This window comes from Asparagus officinalis, chromosome 7 (assembly GCF_001876935.1).
Source record: "Asparagus officinalis chromosome 7, Aspof.V1, whole genome shotgun sequence".
NCBI lineage: Eukaryota > Viridiplantae > Streptophyta > Magnoliopsida > Asparagales > Asparagaceae > Asparagus > Asparagus officinalis.
Window position 1 is genome coordinate 86,648,971 of NC_033800.1, and position 22,981 is coordinate 86,671,951.

At 34.0% G+C, this 22,981-nt stretch overlaps 1 protein-coding gene across 2 annotated transcripts; it reads left to right on the forward strand.

Moving 5' to 3' along the window:
* Positions 850 to 12,415, forward strand: LOC109849233 (uncharacterized protein At1g04910-like). Of its 2 annotated transcripts, XR_002249043.1 has the most exons (10): positions 850 to 1,171; positions 1,244 to 1,334; positions 1,437 to 1,510; positions 5,133 to 5,221; positions 5,316 to 5,502; positions 8,520 to 8,701; positions 10,278 to 10,380; positions 10,452 to 10,783; positions 11,169 to 11,918; positions 12,225 to 12,415. XR_002249043.1 is itself a non-coding variant. In XM_020419047.1 (9 exons), the coding sequence occupies exons 1-9, from the start codon at positions 887 to 889 to the stop codon at positions 11,650 to 11,652; spliced, it is 1,827 nt and encodes a 608-aa protein (XP_020274636.1). In that variant the 5' UTR covers positions 850 to 886; the 3' UTR covers positions 11,653 to 12,110. The 2 variants fall into 2 exon arrangements, 1 of the variants encoding a protein (XP_020274636.1); XM_020419047.1 differs by lacking the exon at positions 12,225 to 12,415 and having other exon boundaries at positions 11,169 to 12,110.

Sequence of the window (22,981 nt, forward strand, 5' to 3'; positions counted from 1 at the left end):
GAAACGCATTGCGGATCAAACGAGGTCTTTTTACTTGTAACGAGTAGGTGGTAGAAAAACATAAAAGTGAACCTTGCAAAATGAGAGGGTTACAAGAAATCATCCGTCAAGATTGACATGTAGGGGCTGTTTGGTTCGCTATTATAAGGGGTGGAAAACTCAGAAAACCCCTCCACGTCAAATTTTTAGCCCTCCACGTCAGCTTTTTTGTTTCCGTCCATTTCTTTGTGCCGCTTTGGTTCGCTCGAATGGAAGAGGGAAAACTCTGCTAAAATCGTCGCCAACTAAGATTTTTTCCCCTCTCCGATTTCCTTCCCCAACCAAGTGAAATTGATGAAAACTCTGCCACGTCAGATTTTTTTCCTTCTCTGCTTTATTTACAAATGTTTTCTTTTTTTTCTATGCGAACCAAACACAAGAAAAATAAATACATTGGTTTCCCACCATTTTTTATGTGCGAACCAAAACAAAACAATCTATTTCTTGGAAAAGTTTGGAAAACTCAAAACTTGTGTTTCTTTACATGGAATTGCATTTCTCTATATCAAGGAAACGAACCAAACAGCGCCGTAGTCTCTTCTTAAGTAGGAAAAATTAAAGTTAAAACTGAAAAGAAAGTATCTAGATTTGATTCGCCTAGTAACTCCTACCAAACGACAAATAAATAAAATAAAAATCCCAACGGCCAACGAGATCTACAGTCCTCACTTTGACCCCTCTCTCCACGCAAACAAACATACAGAAACCTCCCTCAACAAAAATCCTCAACAAAAGAATTTTTATTTTTCCCAATCTCACGCCCGTCCAAAAAAAAAAGCAAAAGCAAACAAATTCTATATTATTACCATCAAATTAATTAATGAAAGAGGAATCATAAGCTTCCTCAATGAGAAAGAAACGTCCAAAGAGCTCGCTCCCTTGCCCTAACCTCTTCTTCTTCGTCTTCTTCGTCCTCTCCTCGATGCCTCGCCGTCGCCACCGCCTCCGCTGCCCTTTTCTGGCGACAACCGCATTCTCCGGCGCCGCCGTCCTCGTCCTCCTCTTCATCTCTCTCCTCTCCTTCTTCACCCCTCCGTTCGTCGATCACCGCCCCGAGAACCAGCTCAGCTCGTTCGAGCACCTCGATATTCATGAAACCGAACCTGAACGCGATATTTTGTTTCAAGTTCCCGTGAGCATCCAGGTTTGGATTTTAATGGGGGAAATGGTGGCATTTTTGTAACTGTGATTTTGGTTTTTGTAGGGGGAAGGAGGGAGGTTGAAGCAGGATTTGTGGAGGTCGAAGAGGGCGGGGAGTTTCTATGGGTGTAGCAATGCGAGCAAGAAGTTTGAAGGTGATGTCAGGTTTTTATTGTTTGATTTGTGTTTGAGGTGGCGAAGGTGACATTGAGATGAGATTTTGGGGTTTTTTTTTTCTGTTGTGATTTTTGTCACAGGTGAAGTTAATACGCGGCCGGATAGGTATTTGGTGATTGCAACTAGTGGAGGATTGAATCAGCAGAGGACTGGGGTGAGTAATTTTCCTTAAAGAGAAGATGAACTTGTTTTGTTGATGTTGTTGTTGTAAACCAGGGTCTTTATTGGTTGGTATTGGTTTTGTTTATGTTGAATAAAAATAAATAGAGCTAATTAGCTGATCCATTATTTGAGCTATGATTGACTAAATAAATTTTATTACTCAATAGTATAGATTGTGTAGGATACACAGTGAATTAAAGTTTATTACTCAATAGTATAGGTTGTGTAAGATACACAGTGAATTAAATTTTATTACTCAAAAATAAATATGCTGGTGGTCATGGTTGATTGATTAAATCAAGAGACTGAGCAACTAATCGAAAATGCTGCTTGTGCTTGGTAATTCTCGAAAGTAGATTTACATGTATCAGCTATGTTATTTGTTGTTTAGGGATGTGCGGTCATATTTGCATGTCATAAAGTCAATATATTGCTTAAAGCAGTTGGTACAGTCGCTTGTTACCTTCTGGTTCATTGCGGGTCAATGACTAACATGTACATGTACATGTACTATTGGAAACTTTATAGATAATCTTTTCTTTATTTCATATGACAAAGTTGGTGACAGTTTGATCGAGTGAATATATGCAAAACTACAAGGTTGAAGATTTAGGGATGCAGATTTCATACTGGTTGATAAAACCTACATATTTCATAATGGCATTGATACCTATAAGTACTTCTATCATAAAGCTGTACCCGATACATACCCGACACATATCCAACACGTATATGTACCTAAACTTAATGGACACTCATTGGAAATATGCATGCATTTATTCAGATGATGTACTCAGTTATATGATATACATTGTAGTTTTAAACAATTGTCAAACATTTCTTGGACGTATATCCTACACGTCACATCCATTTCTTGAAACTTATTAAACATTGGTCGAGTTCATCTCAGCCCATACTCATGTTCAATAAAAATAATAAATAATAAATAGAAAAAGATTTTAAAGGATTGTTTTGGTGTCTAGTTCAAATACAAGTTTCCAATTTATAATAAACATAATAAAAGAAACTTAAAATGTGATAGGAATTTTATTCCTAATAACACATGGATTGGAAAACAATAGTTATCTCATGTAAATTATTAATTCCAATATATATGTAGCAGTGTCCCGTACCTGTGCTCGCACCCATACCCAAGGTTTTAAATATTAGTTATCGAGGGTTTATCGGATGGTCAAAATCCATATCGGATAGCGAATATTGGGAATATTTCGGGGATAAGTAGTATTTATCGGAGTGACATTACCGAATGATGATATACATTATATAATATTCTAATATATAATCTAACTGTACTTAATAAAATAAAAATATAACAAAATCTACATAATTATATTTAGGATCACTAACTAATGGTCGAAACTCGGGTCGGGTCGGGTTTAAAATGCATTGAATAGGTGCTCATCGCTCGAAATCAAAACTCAAACTAAACGCCGATAATTTCGATTTTTGGGTCGACAATATCGGCTGATAACTCACTTTATCATCGTATTATCAGCGATAAACATTCAAAAACGATAACTGATTTAGAATCGAACTTATCATAGCCGAAGGCCCCCAAAACAGATAAATCGCCGATAATATCGGTTTATAACTGATATTTAAAACATTGCTCATACTGGTACCGTATACGTTTGCATGCAACTTAGACTGGAATACATTTAGGGATTTGATCTTATCTTTACTAGGGAGTTACTTGTTTGAATTTTGTTGGAATGAGGATTTATTTTATTTATGTCTTTAGTTCATGTTTATCTTGTGGTATGACCAAAATTTTTCCACAGGAGCCAAGTTCTATAAATCGTGTAGATTGTGAGTTGTGACCAGAATTGATGCATGTGATTTGGACCAATTTTGATTGGAGTCTGTTCTTAAACGATCTTGAATTTTTGAGTTTGTAGCAAGAAATTGAAATTCCAATTCCAATAAAATTCAAAGGGTTTGGAAAAACCTTTAATTCTTGTTTTAGATATATTATTATGTTTTATATGATATATTGCATGTTAGAGTATACAATTCTTTCTAGCTGTCAAATATCAAACTTTAAACTTTTGGTGTAAGTGAAATGACTTTAATACGATATTAGAGAAACCTAGATTCAACTCTCATCAGGTACACATTTAAATAGATTTTTTTTGGAAAAAATGGTATCACTGTATAAAATAGTCTAGATGTTGTTCCATGAAGGGTGTTCAACTTAATTTTGGGATAATGTTGTACAATGAAACTAAGTAAGCATTTTTCTTACTACAATCATTTATACTTGTTAGCTGTTATATGGCTCCAAGCAGAGCCTCCTAGGAGACTCTGCATTCGAGTTCTCGCCCAAACATGTTTAACTACGGAGATGAACCATGGTTCCTCATAGAAATTCCTGCGAACTTTCTTTCTTGTCTGTAATCATCTAATCTGGAAGCATGGAAGCAAACAAGGTCTGATTTGAACTTGAGTAGCATAATTTTAGATTTTTAACCATATGGGGTTATATGTTTGCAGAAAGAAAACTTGCACTCTTCTTTCATGAAATCAAGAGCAGCTTTACTCAACTAACTCCTTTTGCAAAGTCAAAAGCATTATGAACCCAGAATGTCCTATTCCAATGTGATAGAGGTGTGTATCCAGCAGGCTTTTGTATTTTTGTTTTTGTTTATTTTTGGGGGAGGGGTTTTGGTGCTTGAGGGTGACGAACCTGGGACAAGATTAACTTTTGGTTTCTTTTCTTTTAAATGTGTACTCTATTTTCCTAGATGCATTCTTGCTGACCTTTAGTTATTGGAAGCTCTATGCTTGTCTCTTTAGTATCATAGTTGTTTTAGAGGCTGTTTGGTACGTTTTCCATAAATTTAAGGAAAATGAGAAGGGGACAAGAATTGATTTACGTCTGTTTCTATAAATTTTTGTGAAAATGTTTATGGTAATCTCAAAATGTGGTGTTTGCTTGTTTGTAACTCTTTTGGAGTTTTGTTCAACATATGGAAATAGGGAATCTAGCTTTATAGAAAAGGGTGATTTCCTATTCTTTTGTTTTGTTTGGTACGATTTTTTTCATGAAAATTTGAATCACAACAACACGTGTGAAGTTATCACTCTCTAGTGGACAAATGAGAAAAAGAAAAGAGGAAAGGGAAATAGTGTTAAGGGAATAAAAAATATTTAAAAGTACAACTTGTCAGATTTTCAAGTGGTTTCAGCCCAAATGGACTGGAATTAGATTTCCATAAAATACCCACATTTTCTCTACTTTGTAGAAACCATTTATATAATAATTCGGTGAACCAAACTGAGTTTTAGGAAATCTTCAGAAACTATTTAATTATCAAAATGCCATTGTCCGGTGATTCCATAAAAATTACCATAAAATTGGAGAACCAAACAGCCCCTTAGATTAAAGATGTTGGCTGCTTTCACCTTCATGTTGTAACCTTACATGCTAGTCTGCTGGATAAAGTTTCATATTTCATTGCATTCATTGAGTAGCTCCTGGTAGCAAATAATAACACATGCATTGATTTTCTATGGTTTCTAATTTTCTTATGAATATATTTGTTTTGATCTATTATTGATGTAAATCTTATGAAACCTACTACTATTTGCAGATAGTAGACGCAGTTGTTGCAGCACGCATTTTGAATGCAACCCTTATTGTTCCAAAACTAGACCAGAAATCTTTCTGGAAGGATGCCAGGTTTGTCATACCTTCTTTTAAAATAAAGTGTACTTCCCCTACTATGGCATAACAAATTTTCATAGAATTATCTTGTGTTGATTGTCTGATGCAGCAATTTTGCCGAAATATTTGATGTTGGCTGGTTTATATCCTTTCTCAAAAAAGATGTAAAAATTTTAAAAGAGCTTCCAAGAAAAGGTGGGAAAGTCATTAGGGCTCCATATAATATGCGTGTTCCAAGGAAATGCACCCCAAGATGCTACCAAACACGAGTCTTACCTGTTCTTCTAAAAAAGCATGTAAGTGCCTACTTGTAGATATGACATAGTTGTGGGAGCAATATTCTCAAACACTGGATTGACTGTTGCTTGTTTGGTTGTTTATTTCATTTTCAGTTGCTTAATATCATTATCTGAAACAATTGAAGTTATTAGTAATTCTGCATTAACCTTTGTGGATGCTAATCTTGTTCTTTATTTATTGATGGAGTGAATTTCACCCTAGCTTTAACCCTTTTAGGATTTCGGTAATCAATATCATAAAAAGGTTTGCTATATAGACATACACACACGCAGATGCCTACGCATGCACGCATACACGCACAAATGCACCCACACACCTCATGGATGTCATCTACATCCGTGCAGATTGCAGTAAGACCTACCTTTGTGTCCTAGTCTATCTTGGGCCATGTAAGAGGAGCTTACCAGATGAAAGATACACTCTAATAACTAAAATAGAGGACATAACTTTCTTAGCATCAATCTAGTAGTTTCAATTAACTATTTGACTTGGAGCCGCCCAATGTGCTTTTGATCAGATGCCATAGTAAAAACTAAAAAATAATTCTTAACTATTTGACTTGGTGTCACCCAATCTGCTCTTCATCAGATGCCATAACAAGAAGTAATTCTTATAGATGCGAAGCTCAAAAGCTTACAGTGTATTTATGGCGCTGGTAAGTAACGAAGTATAAAATTTGTAATTAGAGTATTCATCTACTGGACCTTTTATATGATAACATTTTATCAACTAAATGATCATAGAGATATTAGGTCATCTATACTAAAAATTAATAATAAAGAAAATTAGAAATTAATTAAAAGCATAAAATTTTCTTTTTGAAACTCTATTTGAAATAGTCACTATCAAAACAAACTGTTAAAAATACTATTTTGGTCTAATTTATGGGTACAAAGAGTCATACACGTAGATAATGGATTTGAGTAGAGTCCTAATTCTTCTAAAATGCAAGTTCCTAATCCAAGCCAATTCTAATAGACAAAATCCTAAACAAATTCTAATATCCTTGAAAATAACTCCAAATATTTATAAATATTATCCTACTCCTAAACTTTAGATTTCCAAAAAAAAGGAAAAAAAAGAGATATTTAATATCCCATTACATAAAGCTTCAGATGTATCCAAGGCAAGGTGGCTTGGGGATCTTTAGAAGGTTTGAATTATTTATTGCATCTGTTTCCTATATTGTGTATGGATGTGAGTTCCCATGTGCTGACCTTTTCTTTTGTCCATTTTTGGTCTGAGAAAAATGACATGGATATGATAAATCTTATATACAATCAACATCTGATCAGAATGCATCCCCTGTGACTGGTCATGTGTTAGGAGGAAAGAAATGAGTTAGTAGTCCTGCTAATTTGTTTCTCTTTAACTTAATCTTCTTTAAGATCTTTCTGTAACAACTAGGGGTGCATTCGGGTCAGATACGGTTCGGATATGACACTTACCATAACCATAATCACTTTCTGAAAACAGATACGAATACGGTTCGCATATTCATCGGTAAGAAAAAAATATTACCATATCCGCATTAAACGGTAACGGATACGGTTCGGATATTAGAGAGTCGGATACGGATATGATACAGATACTAATCCGATATTTGGGAAATAGATATGAATAGGATATGACAAAAAATACATATGATTTTAATAACTCGCAAAGTAAGACAAGTTACCTCATAGACTGTGGGTTCTTCATTAGAAGCTTGAACTGATGGATTAGACGACATGATTCTAATACCTATTCATTGAAATTTATAAACTTAATTAAACAAAAAAATATAATAATGCAAATTACAATCATATATGCAACTAAAAACAATTAGGACTAATAGGTTAGAGATTTTTATCAAATAAATTAGGGCTTTTCAATTTAGTCAACAAATGCTACAAATTATGGTTTTTATCAAAAAATAAAAATTAGGGCTTAGGGTTATAAATTCACCTTAGTGATATTAAGGAGGAGAAGAAGAGGTTGGACGTCGTTGATGGTCGTCATCGCGTCGATCAAGAGGATAAGGCAGCCGCAGACTTCTTGAAGAGTAGAGCCGCAAAGAGGCGGAGGTGGAGGTGGAGCCAGGAGGCGGCTTGAAGGCGGAGGTGGAGACGGAGCGGGACGCGAAGGCGGAGGTGGAGGTCGGAGGAGGCTTGGAGGCGGAGCGGGAGGCGGAGGCGGAGCTCGGAGGCGGAGGCGGGTTGCGATTTGGAAAGAAGACTAAGAGTTTTGGTCTACAGTGCTGACTCTAGTCTCTAGAGTTCTTTTGAGTTGAATTTGGGTCGGGTTGCGGATAACATAAGTATATGTTATAGACCCGACCCAATACAAGTATTATACTTAGCCCATTTCAAATATCCAGATATCCGGACCGTATCCGTAATTTCGACCTGATAACCGTATCCGAATAAAAAATCTTAACTGTAACCGTATCCGAAACCATATCTGACCGGTTTTAATTTTTCCCTACCATATCCGCTTTCTAAGCGGATACGGTTGCGGTCAGTCCGGATAAATCCGGACCATTTTGCACCCCTAGTAGCAAACCTTCGTTTTCTGCTTCATGTGTTCTGTGTATACCCTATCAAGAATAGTGAAAAGATTAACTAGATAGGTATGATTACTGGCACTTGATGCGAAAAAATTAGAAGGATCTCATGCATCCCTCAAAGGATTTGCATGAAAGTTAGGTACTTTCTGTGTTTATTAGCAGATTTCGAATAAAAGCAATAGAGCTTCCAAGTAGATTGAGGTTAGTCATGAAACTTCTGATAGATGTAATGAGGAGTATTTATTAGGTACTTTATAAACAGTTGCTCTCTTCATCCTTTGACCTGGATATACTAGGCTCTCTATGACTTGTTATTGTAGTGTAAGTGTATTAGTTTTCTGACCCTATTTCCAGTATGTCTTCAATATTTACTGGTTTCTTATATTTCATTTAGCTAGTCTTGATCATGTCGTATCTTATTGTGTAAATATTGACTGAGTTTATCCTTGTGAAATTGTGCTGCAGGCTGTTCAGCTTTCAAAGTTTGATTATAGGCTTGCAAATAGATTGCAGACAGATTTGCAGAAGTTACGGTGCAGGGTAAATTATCATGCTTTGAGATTCACCAGCCAAATTCGAAAAATGGGGGAGATATTGGTCGGCAGAATGAGGGCAAGAAGCAAGCATTTTATTGCCCTTCACCTTCGGTGAGCCTCATCATGTTCCTTTAGTTGTAGTACAGGAAAAATTTGCTACTTATCCTCCAGCATGTCTTAGCTCCGGAGTCTTATTAGGAAAAGAAGACAATGGATCTTTTCATATATCATGCTATATCTTTCTTATAGCTATGCTCAAATCCCCTAGTCTAAATTAGATTCTCAACTCAATCAGTTAAAGTCTTGAGTTAAAGCTCCTTGGAAATGCTTTCATAATCACCAATACACTACACACACACAGGAAACTTCTCCGGATATGGACTGGAGTCTATAATGCGCTGTCTATTGCATAGTTAACATTTATCACACTCACTTTATTATACTATTAAGATACATTTTTGACTTGCAGTAAACGTTGTCCAACACTCTTAAACTCTTGGGAAAATAAATATTTTTTCGATAAGAACTTAGATAAATTGGTGATATTTGCAGAAGAAAAACTTTTAGAAACAGGTAATTAGGGAAAATAAAATTTTTGGAGAAGACTTTATTTAAATTGACTATGGATGCATAGAGTTCTAGGAAAATAATTGAGACATTAGTAAATCTTGCAGAAATTGTTCACTGCATTGCTGGAGCTCTCTCTACTTTTTTTAAATTGATATAATGCAGAGATTCTATGTAAAGTAATTGATATTAAGAAATTTTGGAGAAAGTGTACCCTAGAATTTCAATCAACTCACTTTCAACTTTATTATGGAGCATAAATATAGTGATTTTATGGCAAATACATTAAATAACTGATACATCTTGAAATTTTACAGAAAATGGTCCCATCTTTTTTAATGCAATGTAAATTATACCTTAAGGGCTCACAAAAAAATATTTTTTCTTTGTACTCATGTAATGTATATCCGCGACTTGTTTGGACCCAAGTAAATTGGATAATTTTAAACTAGTTTCTCATTTAGTTACGTAAACAGGACGAAAACTGTGATTATCCAAAAATCATCTTTTTAAAGTGCTTCTAGACATGTATCAACAATGTGCTCTTACACGCACACACATAAAGAACACACGTGCACACGTACACAATCATGCAAACACGCAAAATGCTATTGTCTGGCATCTCATGGGTGATTTACAGGAAAAAGTTTCAATCATTTGCTCATTTCTATGCTATTTTAGACGGATAACAGTGTGGATCGTCCTAAAATGGCTCACTATGGAGTTCTGAAATTGCTTATTTTGATGACTAGTTTTCACGCGAAAATCACCAGAATGGCTCGGATACACGCTTATAGAAACTTACATCATATATTTAATGGAGAAGATGCTATGCTAGTCTAATCCACTGCTTACAAATGTATATTGGTTGGGGAATATGAATTTTATACTCGATCAGACATTTTTATTGGCAAAATTGGCTAAATATGTCCCAGTATATGGTATGGAGGTCAGTTATTTCAGATATTCATTTTTATTCATAGTTCCAATTGAGTTTTTGCTTTGTTTGGGTGAAAGCGTCACAGGCTTCTGAAGCTGTGTTTTCCCCCCATCCTAACTCGTAGCATGAGAGACAAGATACTGCAAATTCTGTGATTTATAAGGATGTTTGTCATTTCAGATTTGAACCTGATATGCTTGCATTTTCTGGATGCTATTATGGTGGAGGAGAAAAAGAAAGAAGAGAATTGGGTGCAATACGCAAGAGATGGAAAACTTTACATGTAAGGACACTAACATTCTTAAAAAGGATTTATTGTTTTCTTCATGTCTAAACCTAGGCTTTCATGTGTAGATAAGCAATCCAGAGAAAGAACGGAGGCATGGAAAATGTCCACTAACTCCAGAAGAGGTAGGCCTAATGCTGAGGGCACTTGGCTATGGAAACGATGTTCACATTTATGTAGCATCTGGTGAAGTATATGGTGGTGAAGAGACATTGGCACCGCTGAAAGCATTATTCCCCAATTTCCATTCTAAAGAAACTATAGCAAGCAAGGAGGAGTTAGAACCATTTTCCTCATTTTCCTCTCGCATGGCTGCTCTTGATTTTATTGTTTGTGATGAAAGCGATGCGTTTGTAACAAACAATAATGGCAATATGGCCAGAATTCTAGCAGGGCGAAGGTATGCCTTCATACTCCATAATGATAACAATTGATTGGATACCTTGTTGTACCTCTTCTGAAAGGGTTAATTGCAAATTGACGCCCCTGTTCTATTGCCCAATTGCAGACAGAGACACTTGTACAATTGCCCAATTACAGATAGAAACCTGAGTGAATTTTTTTTGACTCTTTTACCTTATGAGGTCGATTAGTTGAAAAGTAATAGTTTTTTTTTCTTGTGTAAAGAAGTCAGAAAATCTCACTGAGGGGGGTCTATCTGCAAAAATAGAACCACAGGGGGTCTGTCTGCAATGGGGCAATAGTAGAGGGGGTCTATCCGCAATTGACCTTTTTCTTAGAATATCTGCATTTACATGTGTGTACCTATTTTCTTATCTCTGCAGGAGATATTTTGGGCACAAGAGAACCATACGTCCGAATGCTAAAAAACTGAACTCTCTGTTTCTAAACCGTTCTAACCTAACATGGGAAGCATTTTCTTCCAAGGTTCGCACTTATCAAAGAGGATTCATGGGTGAACCTAAGGAGATAAGACCTGGCAGAGGAGAATTCCATGAAAACCCCTCAACTTGTATATGTGAGAACTCTGAAGCAAAAAAAAATTCCACTATTCAGAATCCGCTCAGGGTTAATAGCAGTGGAAGAAAAGAGGGTTTAAGCAAATTTATTAGTGAGCCAGCATATAATCATGATGTCGATAACCATGATGGTGAGGATGACAGTCGAGATGCTGATGAGGAGCCTGAGTTGCCTGATTTTGATGATGAAGAGAATTCGCTTCAAGCAAAATCAGCATTGAATGATACTGAGTTAGAAAATGATCCCTTGGCGAGATCTGAGGATCCGGAAGAGATGTTTTCAGATTAGTGAAGTGTGCAGGCAATGAGCAGAGTTTTGTGATTTTAACCCCCTTTGATTTGTTATATATTCTTTTTCGATTCTTTGGCCAACTGAAATTGTATTTCTCTGGAGATATTTGTTGGTGAAGGAAGTGTACATCTCTTGTTCCACTAGAGCTCAGCATCGCGGTACAAAGTTGAAGAACAATTTGGCCACTGAGCTCTATGTACATCGAAGAACAGCTTTAAACTTTCAGTTTGTAGTTTTTGAGCAGCATAATCTTCAAGCTGCCGGTAATTACCTTCTTCTTTTTCCCTTTATTTGCTCTTGTAAATTTTTTTTATGATTAGAAGCCTGTGTTTAAGATTGCTTGGGTAAAGGGCACTGTATTACTGTTCATGTTGCAGTTTTCATGTGTGTTTTATAAGCTAATTCTTCTATCGGCATACATGAGTTATTAATTTAATTTGAAATATACGAACGTAGTTGTATATGTAGCTAGTTCCATTGGTTTTATCGACGTCTGTGGTTTTTTTAACCTCGAGAATATGTATATATTGCCAATGATTTAATCTTCATATATGATTTCTTGTGTATAGGTTTGATTTGACCGTATGTATGAATGTACGTGTCTCCAGCTGAAACTTGCCTTCGCTGATGTGGTTACTTTTAGAGGAAATACACTCTTTTTCTCGATAAGTTTATATATTCTATTTGCTGTTCATGTGTACCTATTTTCTCCTTCTTAATGTGCTTAAGTAGTTGGAACTTCGTCGGCCAGGATTCTATGCAACCTTCGGGATAATAATATGTATAAACCTCACATTCTGTGGAACTTTGTTCAGTAAATAATTTTGTATTTATTTACTTCATGTTGATTTTGGTTGAGATTAACTTAATTAAAGCATATCCACATATGTAACTTGCAGATAATTTGACGCTGTACTGCATAAAGAAAATTGAATTAATTTGACCCACTTTATTTTCACCTGTACACCTAACCTTTAGACTAGAATTTCTATCATCTTTGTTTGAATTTGATTAAGATTAAAATTTGAACTTGATTAGGCTTGGGATCTCTTTGCTTGAACTTGTTTGGCATCAGAATATGATTAGGGTAAAAGCTTCTGTCATCTTTGTTTTTATTAATCAGGGTTAGGATTCAAATTCGAATTTGTTTTGGATTAGAATTTCTATCATTTTTAAGGGTTTAAATAGGATTAAAATTTCTATATATTTGTTTGAATTTACTTAGGATGATAATTGATTAGAAACAGGATTAGAATTTGAATCAGGTTACATATATATATAATCCATAGGTTCGCCTTCTAATGACAACAAAGTTCAAGTAAAAGTATTCGCTCTCCTTTCTCTCTCTCTCTCTCATTCATTTAACACTAGGTGGAATGTACGTGATTCAAATGTGGTCAAATATCGTAATTCTTATTTTTTAAAAGATATTTTTTTTACTTTTGAAGTTACATATAACTTAGATATAGTATATAATTATCAATATTTTTTACAAATAAAATATTATTTCTTACATATGTGAATATTGTAATACTTTCTCCTTCAACATATATTAGCCTACTTTACAACAACAAACTGTTTTTTAGTTCTAATGATATAGTTTAATTCGATTATCCTATTATTTATGAGAAAAACCCCTTAATTTTGAAAGACAAATTATTTCTAATGTTATAATGAGAGAGTCATAATATATTACATAATCAACTGGGTTCAACTAATGAATGCTAACTCTATTTGCATATTTAGTAGAGGTCTAGTTAAGACAAATTGGATTTAAAATAGTTAATTAGATTATCATATATATAAGTTCACAGCGAGAGATCTTATAGTGGCAAGTTGTTATGCACAAAAGAGGGGAGCCTAAGACAATTATACTGAATCGCCCACTTAACCCAATTCCATTTTGCATCTCTCAATGGGTTCTTCATGGATATATAAAATACAAATTATGGTAGCAATATGGAAAAGAAAATGCAACTCTAAGGTACAACATGAACGGAGAAGAGAAGCTTAGAGAACTTGGAAGGTAATGAATGTCAAGGGCATTATAATTGCAATAAAACTTTGATAGATATGAATTTTACTATTTGATTGTGGAGAAGGTTAATAGTTAAGTCACTACAGGGTTTTTGTTTTATTGTATTGTATAGATGATAATTGTCTAAAATTTTATAAGGAGCCAAATTATATTACAATATTAAGATATGTTCAACAATATTGTTAACGAAAACACAATTATAACTTGCACATAAAAGACCAATCAAATTTCATGAATAAATACCAACATCTAATCTTGAATAATAAACTGAAATTTGCATTCTATCATTCCGAACCTCAACCCGCCTTTTCATTTTTGTAAGCCTACAATCTCTTTTTAAACTTCTCATTCTATCCAAGTTTGTATCACTTCAGTAATTCTGAATGAAAAAAAAAATCAAATATTTTTAATTACTAACTAAAACAAAGAATCCAAGCATACCTCCTGTCCAAAGCTTAGTGCATTCTCCAAAGAATTTCCAAATTGGATAGTTAATATGGCACTTTTAAAATTGCTCAATTATCTAAAGATTACGACTTTGAGAAAAAGGGAAGCCAAATAATGATTAAGCTATTTGTAAACATCCGTAAAAAGAAATTACATACATGTTCACACATGGGTTGCCTGTGTAATGTTAGAGGAGAATGCATTTCTTGACCAAATTGGAATTTTAAAATTTTCTAATATTTATCTTTAATTAAAAAATATTCGAGGTAATTTTTTTTTAAGATACCATAAATTAGAATAGATATCAAAAATCTATTTCTAACATGTTAAAAAATTAAATATTTTATTAGTTTTAAAAATATTCTTTATGCATATTATATGAAACAGAGAAGGGAGTTGAAAAGAAAAAGTAATTAATTTAAGTTTCAAAGTAATATTATTTCTTATAGTTTTCTAAGAAAAGAGTGAGGACTGAGATATATTTTATAAATTTTAAAAGAAATTAAATAAAATAGAAAAGATTCAAATGTTAGATCAATAAAAGATAAACTTTTGCTTTAAGAGATGAAACCCTAATCAATCCCAAGATTGTTCATGCCAATTTATTAAGATACAAAAGAAGTTGTGGAGCCATACCCGAATCCATGTAGTGAGATGTGATTCTTGAGTTTTGAGATGTAGATCTTCCAAATCTTCTATGTATATATCTTCTTTAGAGAAACTCTAGTCTTTCTGAAGATGAGAAATCTGAAAGAGATTGTGCTCCCCTATTTATAACTGAATTCATTTATTCATAATTATCAATTTAGTCCATCGTAGAATTAATAATTATATTTTGGTTTCTACACATAGGAGATCCATATTTTAATTATGCATTAAAATCTCAAACCCTAAATTAGACCACTTTAATGAGCTAACTTTAATTGATAGCACGCCATGCACATTTATTTAATATATTGTCCCATCATTGGATATAAATCTAATAATCTCCCACTTGGGTCATATATATTACTATATAAATGTGAATTATGATATAACCATATGAGCTCATGAATTTTGCTATCAAATAATAGCATCTTTAACAATCTCGTCCATTAGTTGTATTAACATAGGATCAAGGCAATCTTCATTCTATTTATCGTAACTAAACCCATCAATGGTCACGTATATCAATACAACCAACAACACAGATCAAGCATGGATGTGTAACATATAAATTTCTTGTAGTGTGATTTTAACATGCTTATTTCCAACTGGTCCACCTTAAAAACTTTAGTGAGATCAAAACTTACCAAAAATCAGAGTGAATATGAACTGAATAGTTTATACTGTAGTAAATAACCATACAATATCCATAAAATCATAACAAATTTTTCTACAAATAAAAGAATCTTAAATACAAACTCCCACTAAAATGACATATCCTGAAAAGATAAAACATCCATATGAGCAGTGTGATCATGAAAGACCTTGGGTGGTAATCCATTAGTCAGCGGATCCGCAATCATGGAGTAAGTCCCAATGTGATCTATAGACACAAGTCCACTCTGAACTCTTTCTTTAACAACTAGGAACTGATGTTTATATGTTTCGACTTCGTCGATCTCCTGTTATTATTGGAATATAACACTGTTGACTTATTATCACAAAATAATTTAAGTAGCCTTTCAATGCCATCTGCAATTCGTATCCTAATAACAAAATTTCGCAGCCATTTTCCATGATTAGATGCCTCATAACATGCTACAAACTCAGCTACCCTGGTGGATGAAGTTGTGAGTGTTTGCCTAGTACTCTTCCAAGAGATAGCTCCCCCAGCAAGCAGGTAGATATAGCCTGAAGTAGATTTCATGCTATCTTAGCATCCAATAAAATCGAAGTCAGAATACCCAACGATTTCTAACTGGTCTGATCTTTGATATGTAAGCATGTATTTTTTTTATTCTCTACAAATACCTCAAGACTCGTTTGGCTGCTTTCTAGTGATCCATTCCATGATTACTTAAGTACTTGCCCAACATTCCAACCACGTTCCCAATATTTAGACGCGTACACACTTGAGCATACATTAGACTCCCCATTGCTGACGCATAAGCAATCTGCTGTATCACTTTAATCTCAAAATTATTCTTAGGGGCATTGATTGAGATTGAATTTATCTCCCTTAGCCACATGAGTGTCACCTGGTTTATAATTGTGCATGCTAAATCTCTTAAGAACTTTCTCGATATAGTTTTTTTGTGATAACCTAAGTATATCCCGAGAGCGATTTTGGTGTATCTGTATGCCCAATACAAAAGATACGTCCCCAAGATCTTTCATATCAAATTTCCTTGATAGAAATCTCTTGGTTTCGTGCAATAAGCCTATATCATTGCTAGCAAGCAATATGTCATCGACATATGAAACTAGAAAAATATGTTTACTCCCACTGGACTTGTGGTATACACAATCATCAACTATATTTATCTCAAAACCGAATGAGATGATAAACTTGATAAAACTTGTAATACCACTGACGAGAAGCTTGCTTAAGCCCATACATGGATTTCTTCAATTTGCAAACCATCTTCTTTTCATCTCCCGACATAAAGTTATTTGGCTATACCATATAAATTATTTCATCAATGTCGCCATTGAGAAACACAGTCTTACATCCATCTAATATAGCTCAAGGTGAAAATATGCCACAAGTGTCATTATTGTCCTCAAAGAGCCTTTTGGTGGAACAGGAGAAAAGTCTATTTATAGTCGATGCCTTCTTTCTGTGTAAAGCCTTTAGCGACAAGACGAGCTTTGTACCTCTCCACATTGCCTTTCAAGTCCCTTTTAGTTTGAAATATACATTTACAACCAATGAGCTTCACATCTTCAGGTAACGTGGCAAGATCCCAGATGTTATTGTCCTTCATAGACTTTATCTCCTCATTCATGGCATCAATCCACTGTTGAGATATAGAACTTTCCATGGCTTGACGGAAGTTGATTGGATCATCTTTCATCATACCGATGTTATCCACATGTTCTTGTAGAAATATAATGTAATTATTTGGAACCACACTTCTCTTTTCTCTAGTGGATCTTCTTAATGGTACAGTTTCTTGAGGTGGTAGAGTTTGTTCTTCTAAAACAAATTCTGAAACGGAAGGTTCTATGACATTGTCTTGATTTGGATCTGTTTCTTGAACAGTGTTAAGAATAGAAGCCTGATCAATGTCAATAGCAGCTATGGGAATATTAACATATTCCTCTTCAAAGACAAAGTCCTTAACCTTATCTCTCCCTACGAACGCAACATCCTCAAAGAACCGAGTGTTTTCCATCTCAAATATTGACTTGGAAGTAGGATCATAAAACTTGTAACCCTGGATCTCTCAAAGTAACTAACAAAGTAGCAGCTGACCATCCTAGAGTCCAGTTTTTTTTCATGTGGCCTATAAGGCCTAGCCTCAGCTAGACATCCCCAAAAGTACAAATGCTTCAGACTAGACTTTTTGCCCGTCCAAAGTTCATAAGGAGTTTTGACAGTTTCTTTTATGGGTACTCTATTGAGTATGTAAGCTGCAGTCTTTAATGCTTCTCCCCAGAGAGATTTCGGTAAGTTGGAATGACTAATCATACTCCTTACCATGTCCTTAAGCATTTTGTTTCGTATTTTGGCAATACCATTAATGGTAGGAGAACCAGGCATGGTGTATTGTGGGATGATATCGCACTCATCTAGGAATTTAGCAAATTGTCCCAGACATTTATTCACCTGAACCGTCATACCTGCTATAATACTCACCACCACGGTCAAATCTGACACTTTTGATAATTTTGTTAAGTTGATTCTCAACTGATAATCACATTTTTAATATTTTTATACTCTCATTATCTATTTGATTTAAACAAAAATATCACTAATAAACATGTTTTATTTTAATTGTAGGTTAATGAATAAAAGCCCAAAAGAACTCAACATCTCATCTCTCAAAAAGCCCAAGAAGTCCAAGCCCATACACACAAGAGAAGATCATCCAAAGAACAACTGTATCGACAGTGGTAACGATACATATATATCGATAGCGGTGTCGATACCAAGTTTACTGTTATGGATTAAAGGCTGAAATTGATTAACTTGGGGATCAATTTTCATCCAATGGTTGATATTTGTTGTAATACTCTATAAATAGGGGTAGAGAGTGAGAGGTTCAATTGTGAAATATTTTGTAAATACGCCTTTTGGAGAGGAGAGTTATTCTTAATTAAGAAGACCTTTCAAATTGTAACTTTTTATTATAATTAATAAAGAAATATTTTCACCTCTTCATATTTTTCTTTTTTCCTCTTTGTTTGATTATGAAGATGAAGGTGAGATGAAGATGAAGATCAAGATGAATGTTTGCTATCACCTTGAGGCTAGAACCCTCTTGGGATGTAAATTTTCTGAAGATGAAGATCAAGATGAATGTTTGCTATCACCTTGAGGCTAGAACCCTCTTGGGATGTAAATTTTCTCTTTGTTAATAAATTTATCATTTGCTTTCTTTTCTTATTTAAATAGCCAAGAGGCTAGAATCCTCTTGCCTTAGATTTATTTTCTTGCTTGTAGGGTAGATTTACTTTCATATATTTACTTCTTTTCCTTAAATTCTTGTATTAATTTTGTATTTTAGATTTTTATAATTTATTTTGTAGTTTAGACTTTATTTTTTTATACTATTCACCTTGAGGCTAGAACCCATTTGGGATTAGTTTTTATTTTTGTTTATTTTTCTTTTCTTTGATTCGCGTTGAGGCTAGAACCCTCTAGAGAATTGTCCTTTTTTTTAAAGATGTGAAACTAATACTTGTGGGAACTCAAGAAATTATATTAAACTAGCCAGTGGATTCAATTCTAGATTCCTCGTATCTCTAATTGAATTCTTCGTCTTTTCCTTTATTTATTTTCCTCTTTATTCTTAATTTTTCTCTCATTTATTTTTTGATTTTATTTCCTTCATCTTTATTTCTTTCATAGTTTTGTTTATATTTACACTTTATCACATTCACTCTTTATCTCCCGACTCTCAATCTTGTTTTGTTTTTATTTATATACAATCACTCTCACTCTCTCTATCTCTCCACAATCACATTCATCACTCCTAATTGTCACACACACAACATAAGAACCGATTTTAATTTTCTCCTATTAGACCCTAATGCCACTAGGAAAGAACCCTAGAGGGGGGTGAATATGATTTATGCTAATCTAATCCGATTTATGCCAAATTAAAACTTATTAACAAATATCCTAGAAAATGAGATATGAACAATATATGTGCAAGGATATACAAGTAACACAAGAGTAAAATAAACATAAGCAAGATAAACAAGATAGTGGGCAATATAAAGAAAGAGCACTTGACAAAGGCGATATAAACAATAAGCACGAATATAAACAAGATAGTGGGCAATATAAAGAAAGAGCACTTGACAAAGGCGATATAAACAATAAGCACGAATATAAATGAACGCCAAAGACAAACAATAAACAATAAGCACGAATATAAATGAACGCCAAAGACAAACACAAACAAACGATATGATCACGGAGTTCGGTCTCCACGACCTACGTCTCTGCTCCTCACCTCGAGGAGATATTCACTATCACAACCGGGTTTTCTACGCTCACCCGAATAACGTTTACACATCACACTCGATTTTCTAGTTTACCAAAAACTTTACAACACTTACAATGTAACTACACTAACTACCACATCAAGTGTTAGAAATTATAACCTCTCTCTAGGTATTACCACCTACCCCACTCCTCTTGGGATGACCCCATCTCTCACCACACACTCCTCTTGGTGTACTAGTGTATTACAAAGTGAACCTCACAAATTAAGCACAAATACAAAGTGTTTGTTCTCTATAATGGATGAGAACGAATTGTAAGCTCACTCTCTAAGTCACACAATCCCACAACCTAATTATACAATATATGAAAATACAATAAGCTCAATGGTTGTGTGTGTATAAAGAGATAAATAAAATTAACTAAACTCAATAAAATACTAGCTTAATAAAATGATAATCAAATAATAAAATGTAAAGCTAGATTGAGTTTAGAAAACTTCTCCAATAAATAATAAGAGATGGAGCGAGAATAGTTGGATGCTCAAACTCTAATAGATGATCTCCTCAAACTCTTGTGAATTTGATTTCACAAACTCAAACCCTCAATTTGCTTAAAAGCTTCTTAAACAAACTTAAACCAAACTTAAACCCTTGTTTAAAACTCTTTAATTTTGTTTAAAATATTTCTTAAGTTTTCTTAGAAGTATGAGGGCATGAGGTATATATAGGCTCATGAAACAACCCCAAAAACCAATAAAAACACCCCAAAAATATTAAAATAAACAAAAATCAGAACTAGCCGTTACTGTGCAACGGTATACTGCGCGGTCGACCGCAGTGCTAAGGCCGGTCGACCACACTGTTCACAACAGTCAAAAAAATACTCTCCGGACTTTTCGTGGTCGACCGTAGTGACACTCCGGGTCGACCGGCACTGTAGCAAACGTGCACAGGGAGTTTCCAGATTTTGACAGTTCTAAAATTTTACGTATCTGACTTTGTAAAATCAATTAGAAATAGTAAATCAACTCCAAAAATCATGAAATTTTTAAAAAAAGGTTTTAGACATGTAGATGAACATGTTGGAGAAAGCATTTCTGAAAAACCACTTCCTACTTGAGAGAAATAAATGTTTGAACACAGATAAACAGTTTCTAAAAAACTGCTGAAAACTCGATTTTGTAAATTCAATTGAAAATAACAAAACAACTCCAAAATTAGTAAAACTTGGGGAAATGTTTGTATATATGAATATAAACATGTAAATGAAGAAAATTTTCAAATTTAATTTCCTAATTGTGAAAACTCATGTATTTTGCAAGTATGTCCAAAACATAAAAAGTTGATATACATGAAATTTGATATTTTGACATAAACACAACTTTGAAACATTTTCAAACGTTCTTATAGAATTAATAAAGAATATAAAATGTTGTTATGAAGTCTATAAACTAGAAACATAATATTTTCACAAATATTCATATTCTATGTAATATTTTCTAAAACACAATAATAAGTATGAAATATGTAATCTCATATTTATAAACATAAAAACTCAAAACTATATATGTATATATATATAACTATATATATACATGAAAACCAAATATATATGTATATATGAAACTATATATACATGGAAACCAATATAATGTGTGTGTATAATATTGAGCTTAAAGTACTAACACACATAATATAAAACTTAAACTAATGTTACCCAAGCTTGATCTTGATCTTCATTGTAGCTCAACTTGGTAAACTTGGATGAAGCTTGTAATTAGATCTTTAACTTGAATTGTATAGGCTTCAACCACTATTCCACCAACCTCCATTGGATATATTGGTTGAAGTGCAATTCCATCCATCCTCCAACATGTTGTTTGTCTATAATAAATATAATTATACAAATACTAGACAAACAACAATAGAAGTAAATTGTTTGTTAAACATCATAAAAACAAGAAGGCCAACATCTCCTACAAATACCTTCCTCGTGGGATCAATAACTTTTTATATTATAACCTGATGGTTGTGCACTTGCAACTTTAGATGTATACTTTTATGCCCCATCAAATTTTTGGCGTTGTTACCGGGGAAGATGCTTATAAGTAGGATTTAATTTATTTTGGTTCTTTAATTTGTGTGTTTTTTTTAAAGGAACCACTTGGAGATTGAAGATCAAGGATTAGAGATCGATGATTTAAAGATTTATTTTTTGTAACTCTTCTTTCTAGTATTTTTAATTCCACCATTTTAGTTAGTTTCCACAATTAGAGACAATTAGGATCTAAAAAGAAAAAAAATTATTTTGTCAACCATAATAAAATTCACCCTCCACTTGGACATTTACTAACAAGATAATAGATTCAAACAAGACCTCCCTTTCTCACATTTGTTTGATTATTAACCTTAATTAAAAAAATAAAAATATTTTATTTTACCATCATTTTGTAGTTGCTTTTAATTCCTAGGGTTGCATTGCATATAGTAGTAGGAATTCACCAAAGTGATTTGAGCATCCTTATTTGACAGCACTTGAAAATATTCTTAAGGGAAAAACCCATTAATCAAGATAAGGTGGGGGATTTCATCACCCTTTCCTTAGCCCCCAAATCACTAATTTCCCACTACACAAAGCTAAGCCTTTTAAAACTCATTAGACGTTGACCCCTAAGGATTCGAGCTCATTAAAGAACAAAAAAATTTCTAAGTGAACCGGTTCAAGTTTACTTGAATTAGTTGGTGTCTAAGGTAAGGTTTAGGGGTTGCGTAAAGCTCTCCGTAAAGAACGAGGTACTTAATTGATCTTTAATCTCTCTCTAGTACTATCCTTACCTGGCTAATTGACCGAGTAAATTTTAATCTTTTCACTAAGGGAGTTTTTAGAGTTTAGTCTAGCTTAAAAGATAAAAGTTGTAGGTATCTTCAAGATCTTCCCAACAAGTCTTAGATCACCTCATTCTGAGGTCGGACGTGAAAGTTATGGCCAAAATACCGAAGGTTATTTTCCTTGTCAGATTAGGATTCCTGGTTCGGGTCAAACGGGTTTATTTCGGGTTTGCATATATATAAACATATGTTTTCATAAAAATTAACATCCTTACATCAGAGTTTCAAACCCTAGCAGCCCCTCTTCCTCTCTCTGAATCCCTAGCCCTAAAGTTGAGAATTTAGAGAGCTTTGTGAAGCAAATATCGACACGAGGGCGAGATCATCAACGTGTAGCAAGGGGAAAAC

Bases quoted from the DNA above. Each gene is read 5' to 3' on its own strand.
- LOC109849233 (XM_020419047.1), top strand. From the start codon at position 887: ATGAGAAAGAAACGTCCAAAGAGCTCGCTCCCTTGCCCTAACCTCTTC. The intron at 5,503-8,519 runs GTAAGTGCCTAC...ATTGTGCTGCAG, and splicing joins CTGTTCTTCTAAAAAAGCAT to GCTGTTCAGCTTTCAAAGTT. The intron at 10,784-11,168 runs GTATGCCTTCAT...TTATCTCTGCAG, and splicing joins AGAATTCTAGCAGGGCGAAG to GAGATATTTTGGGCACAAGA.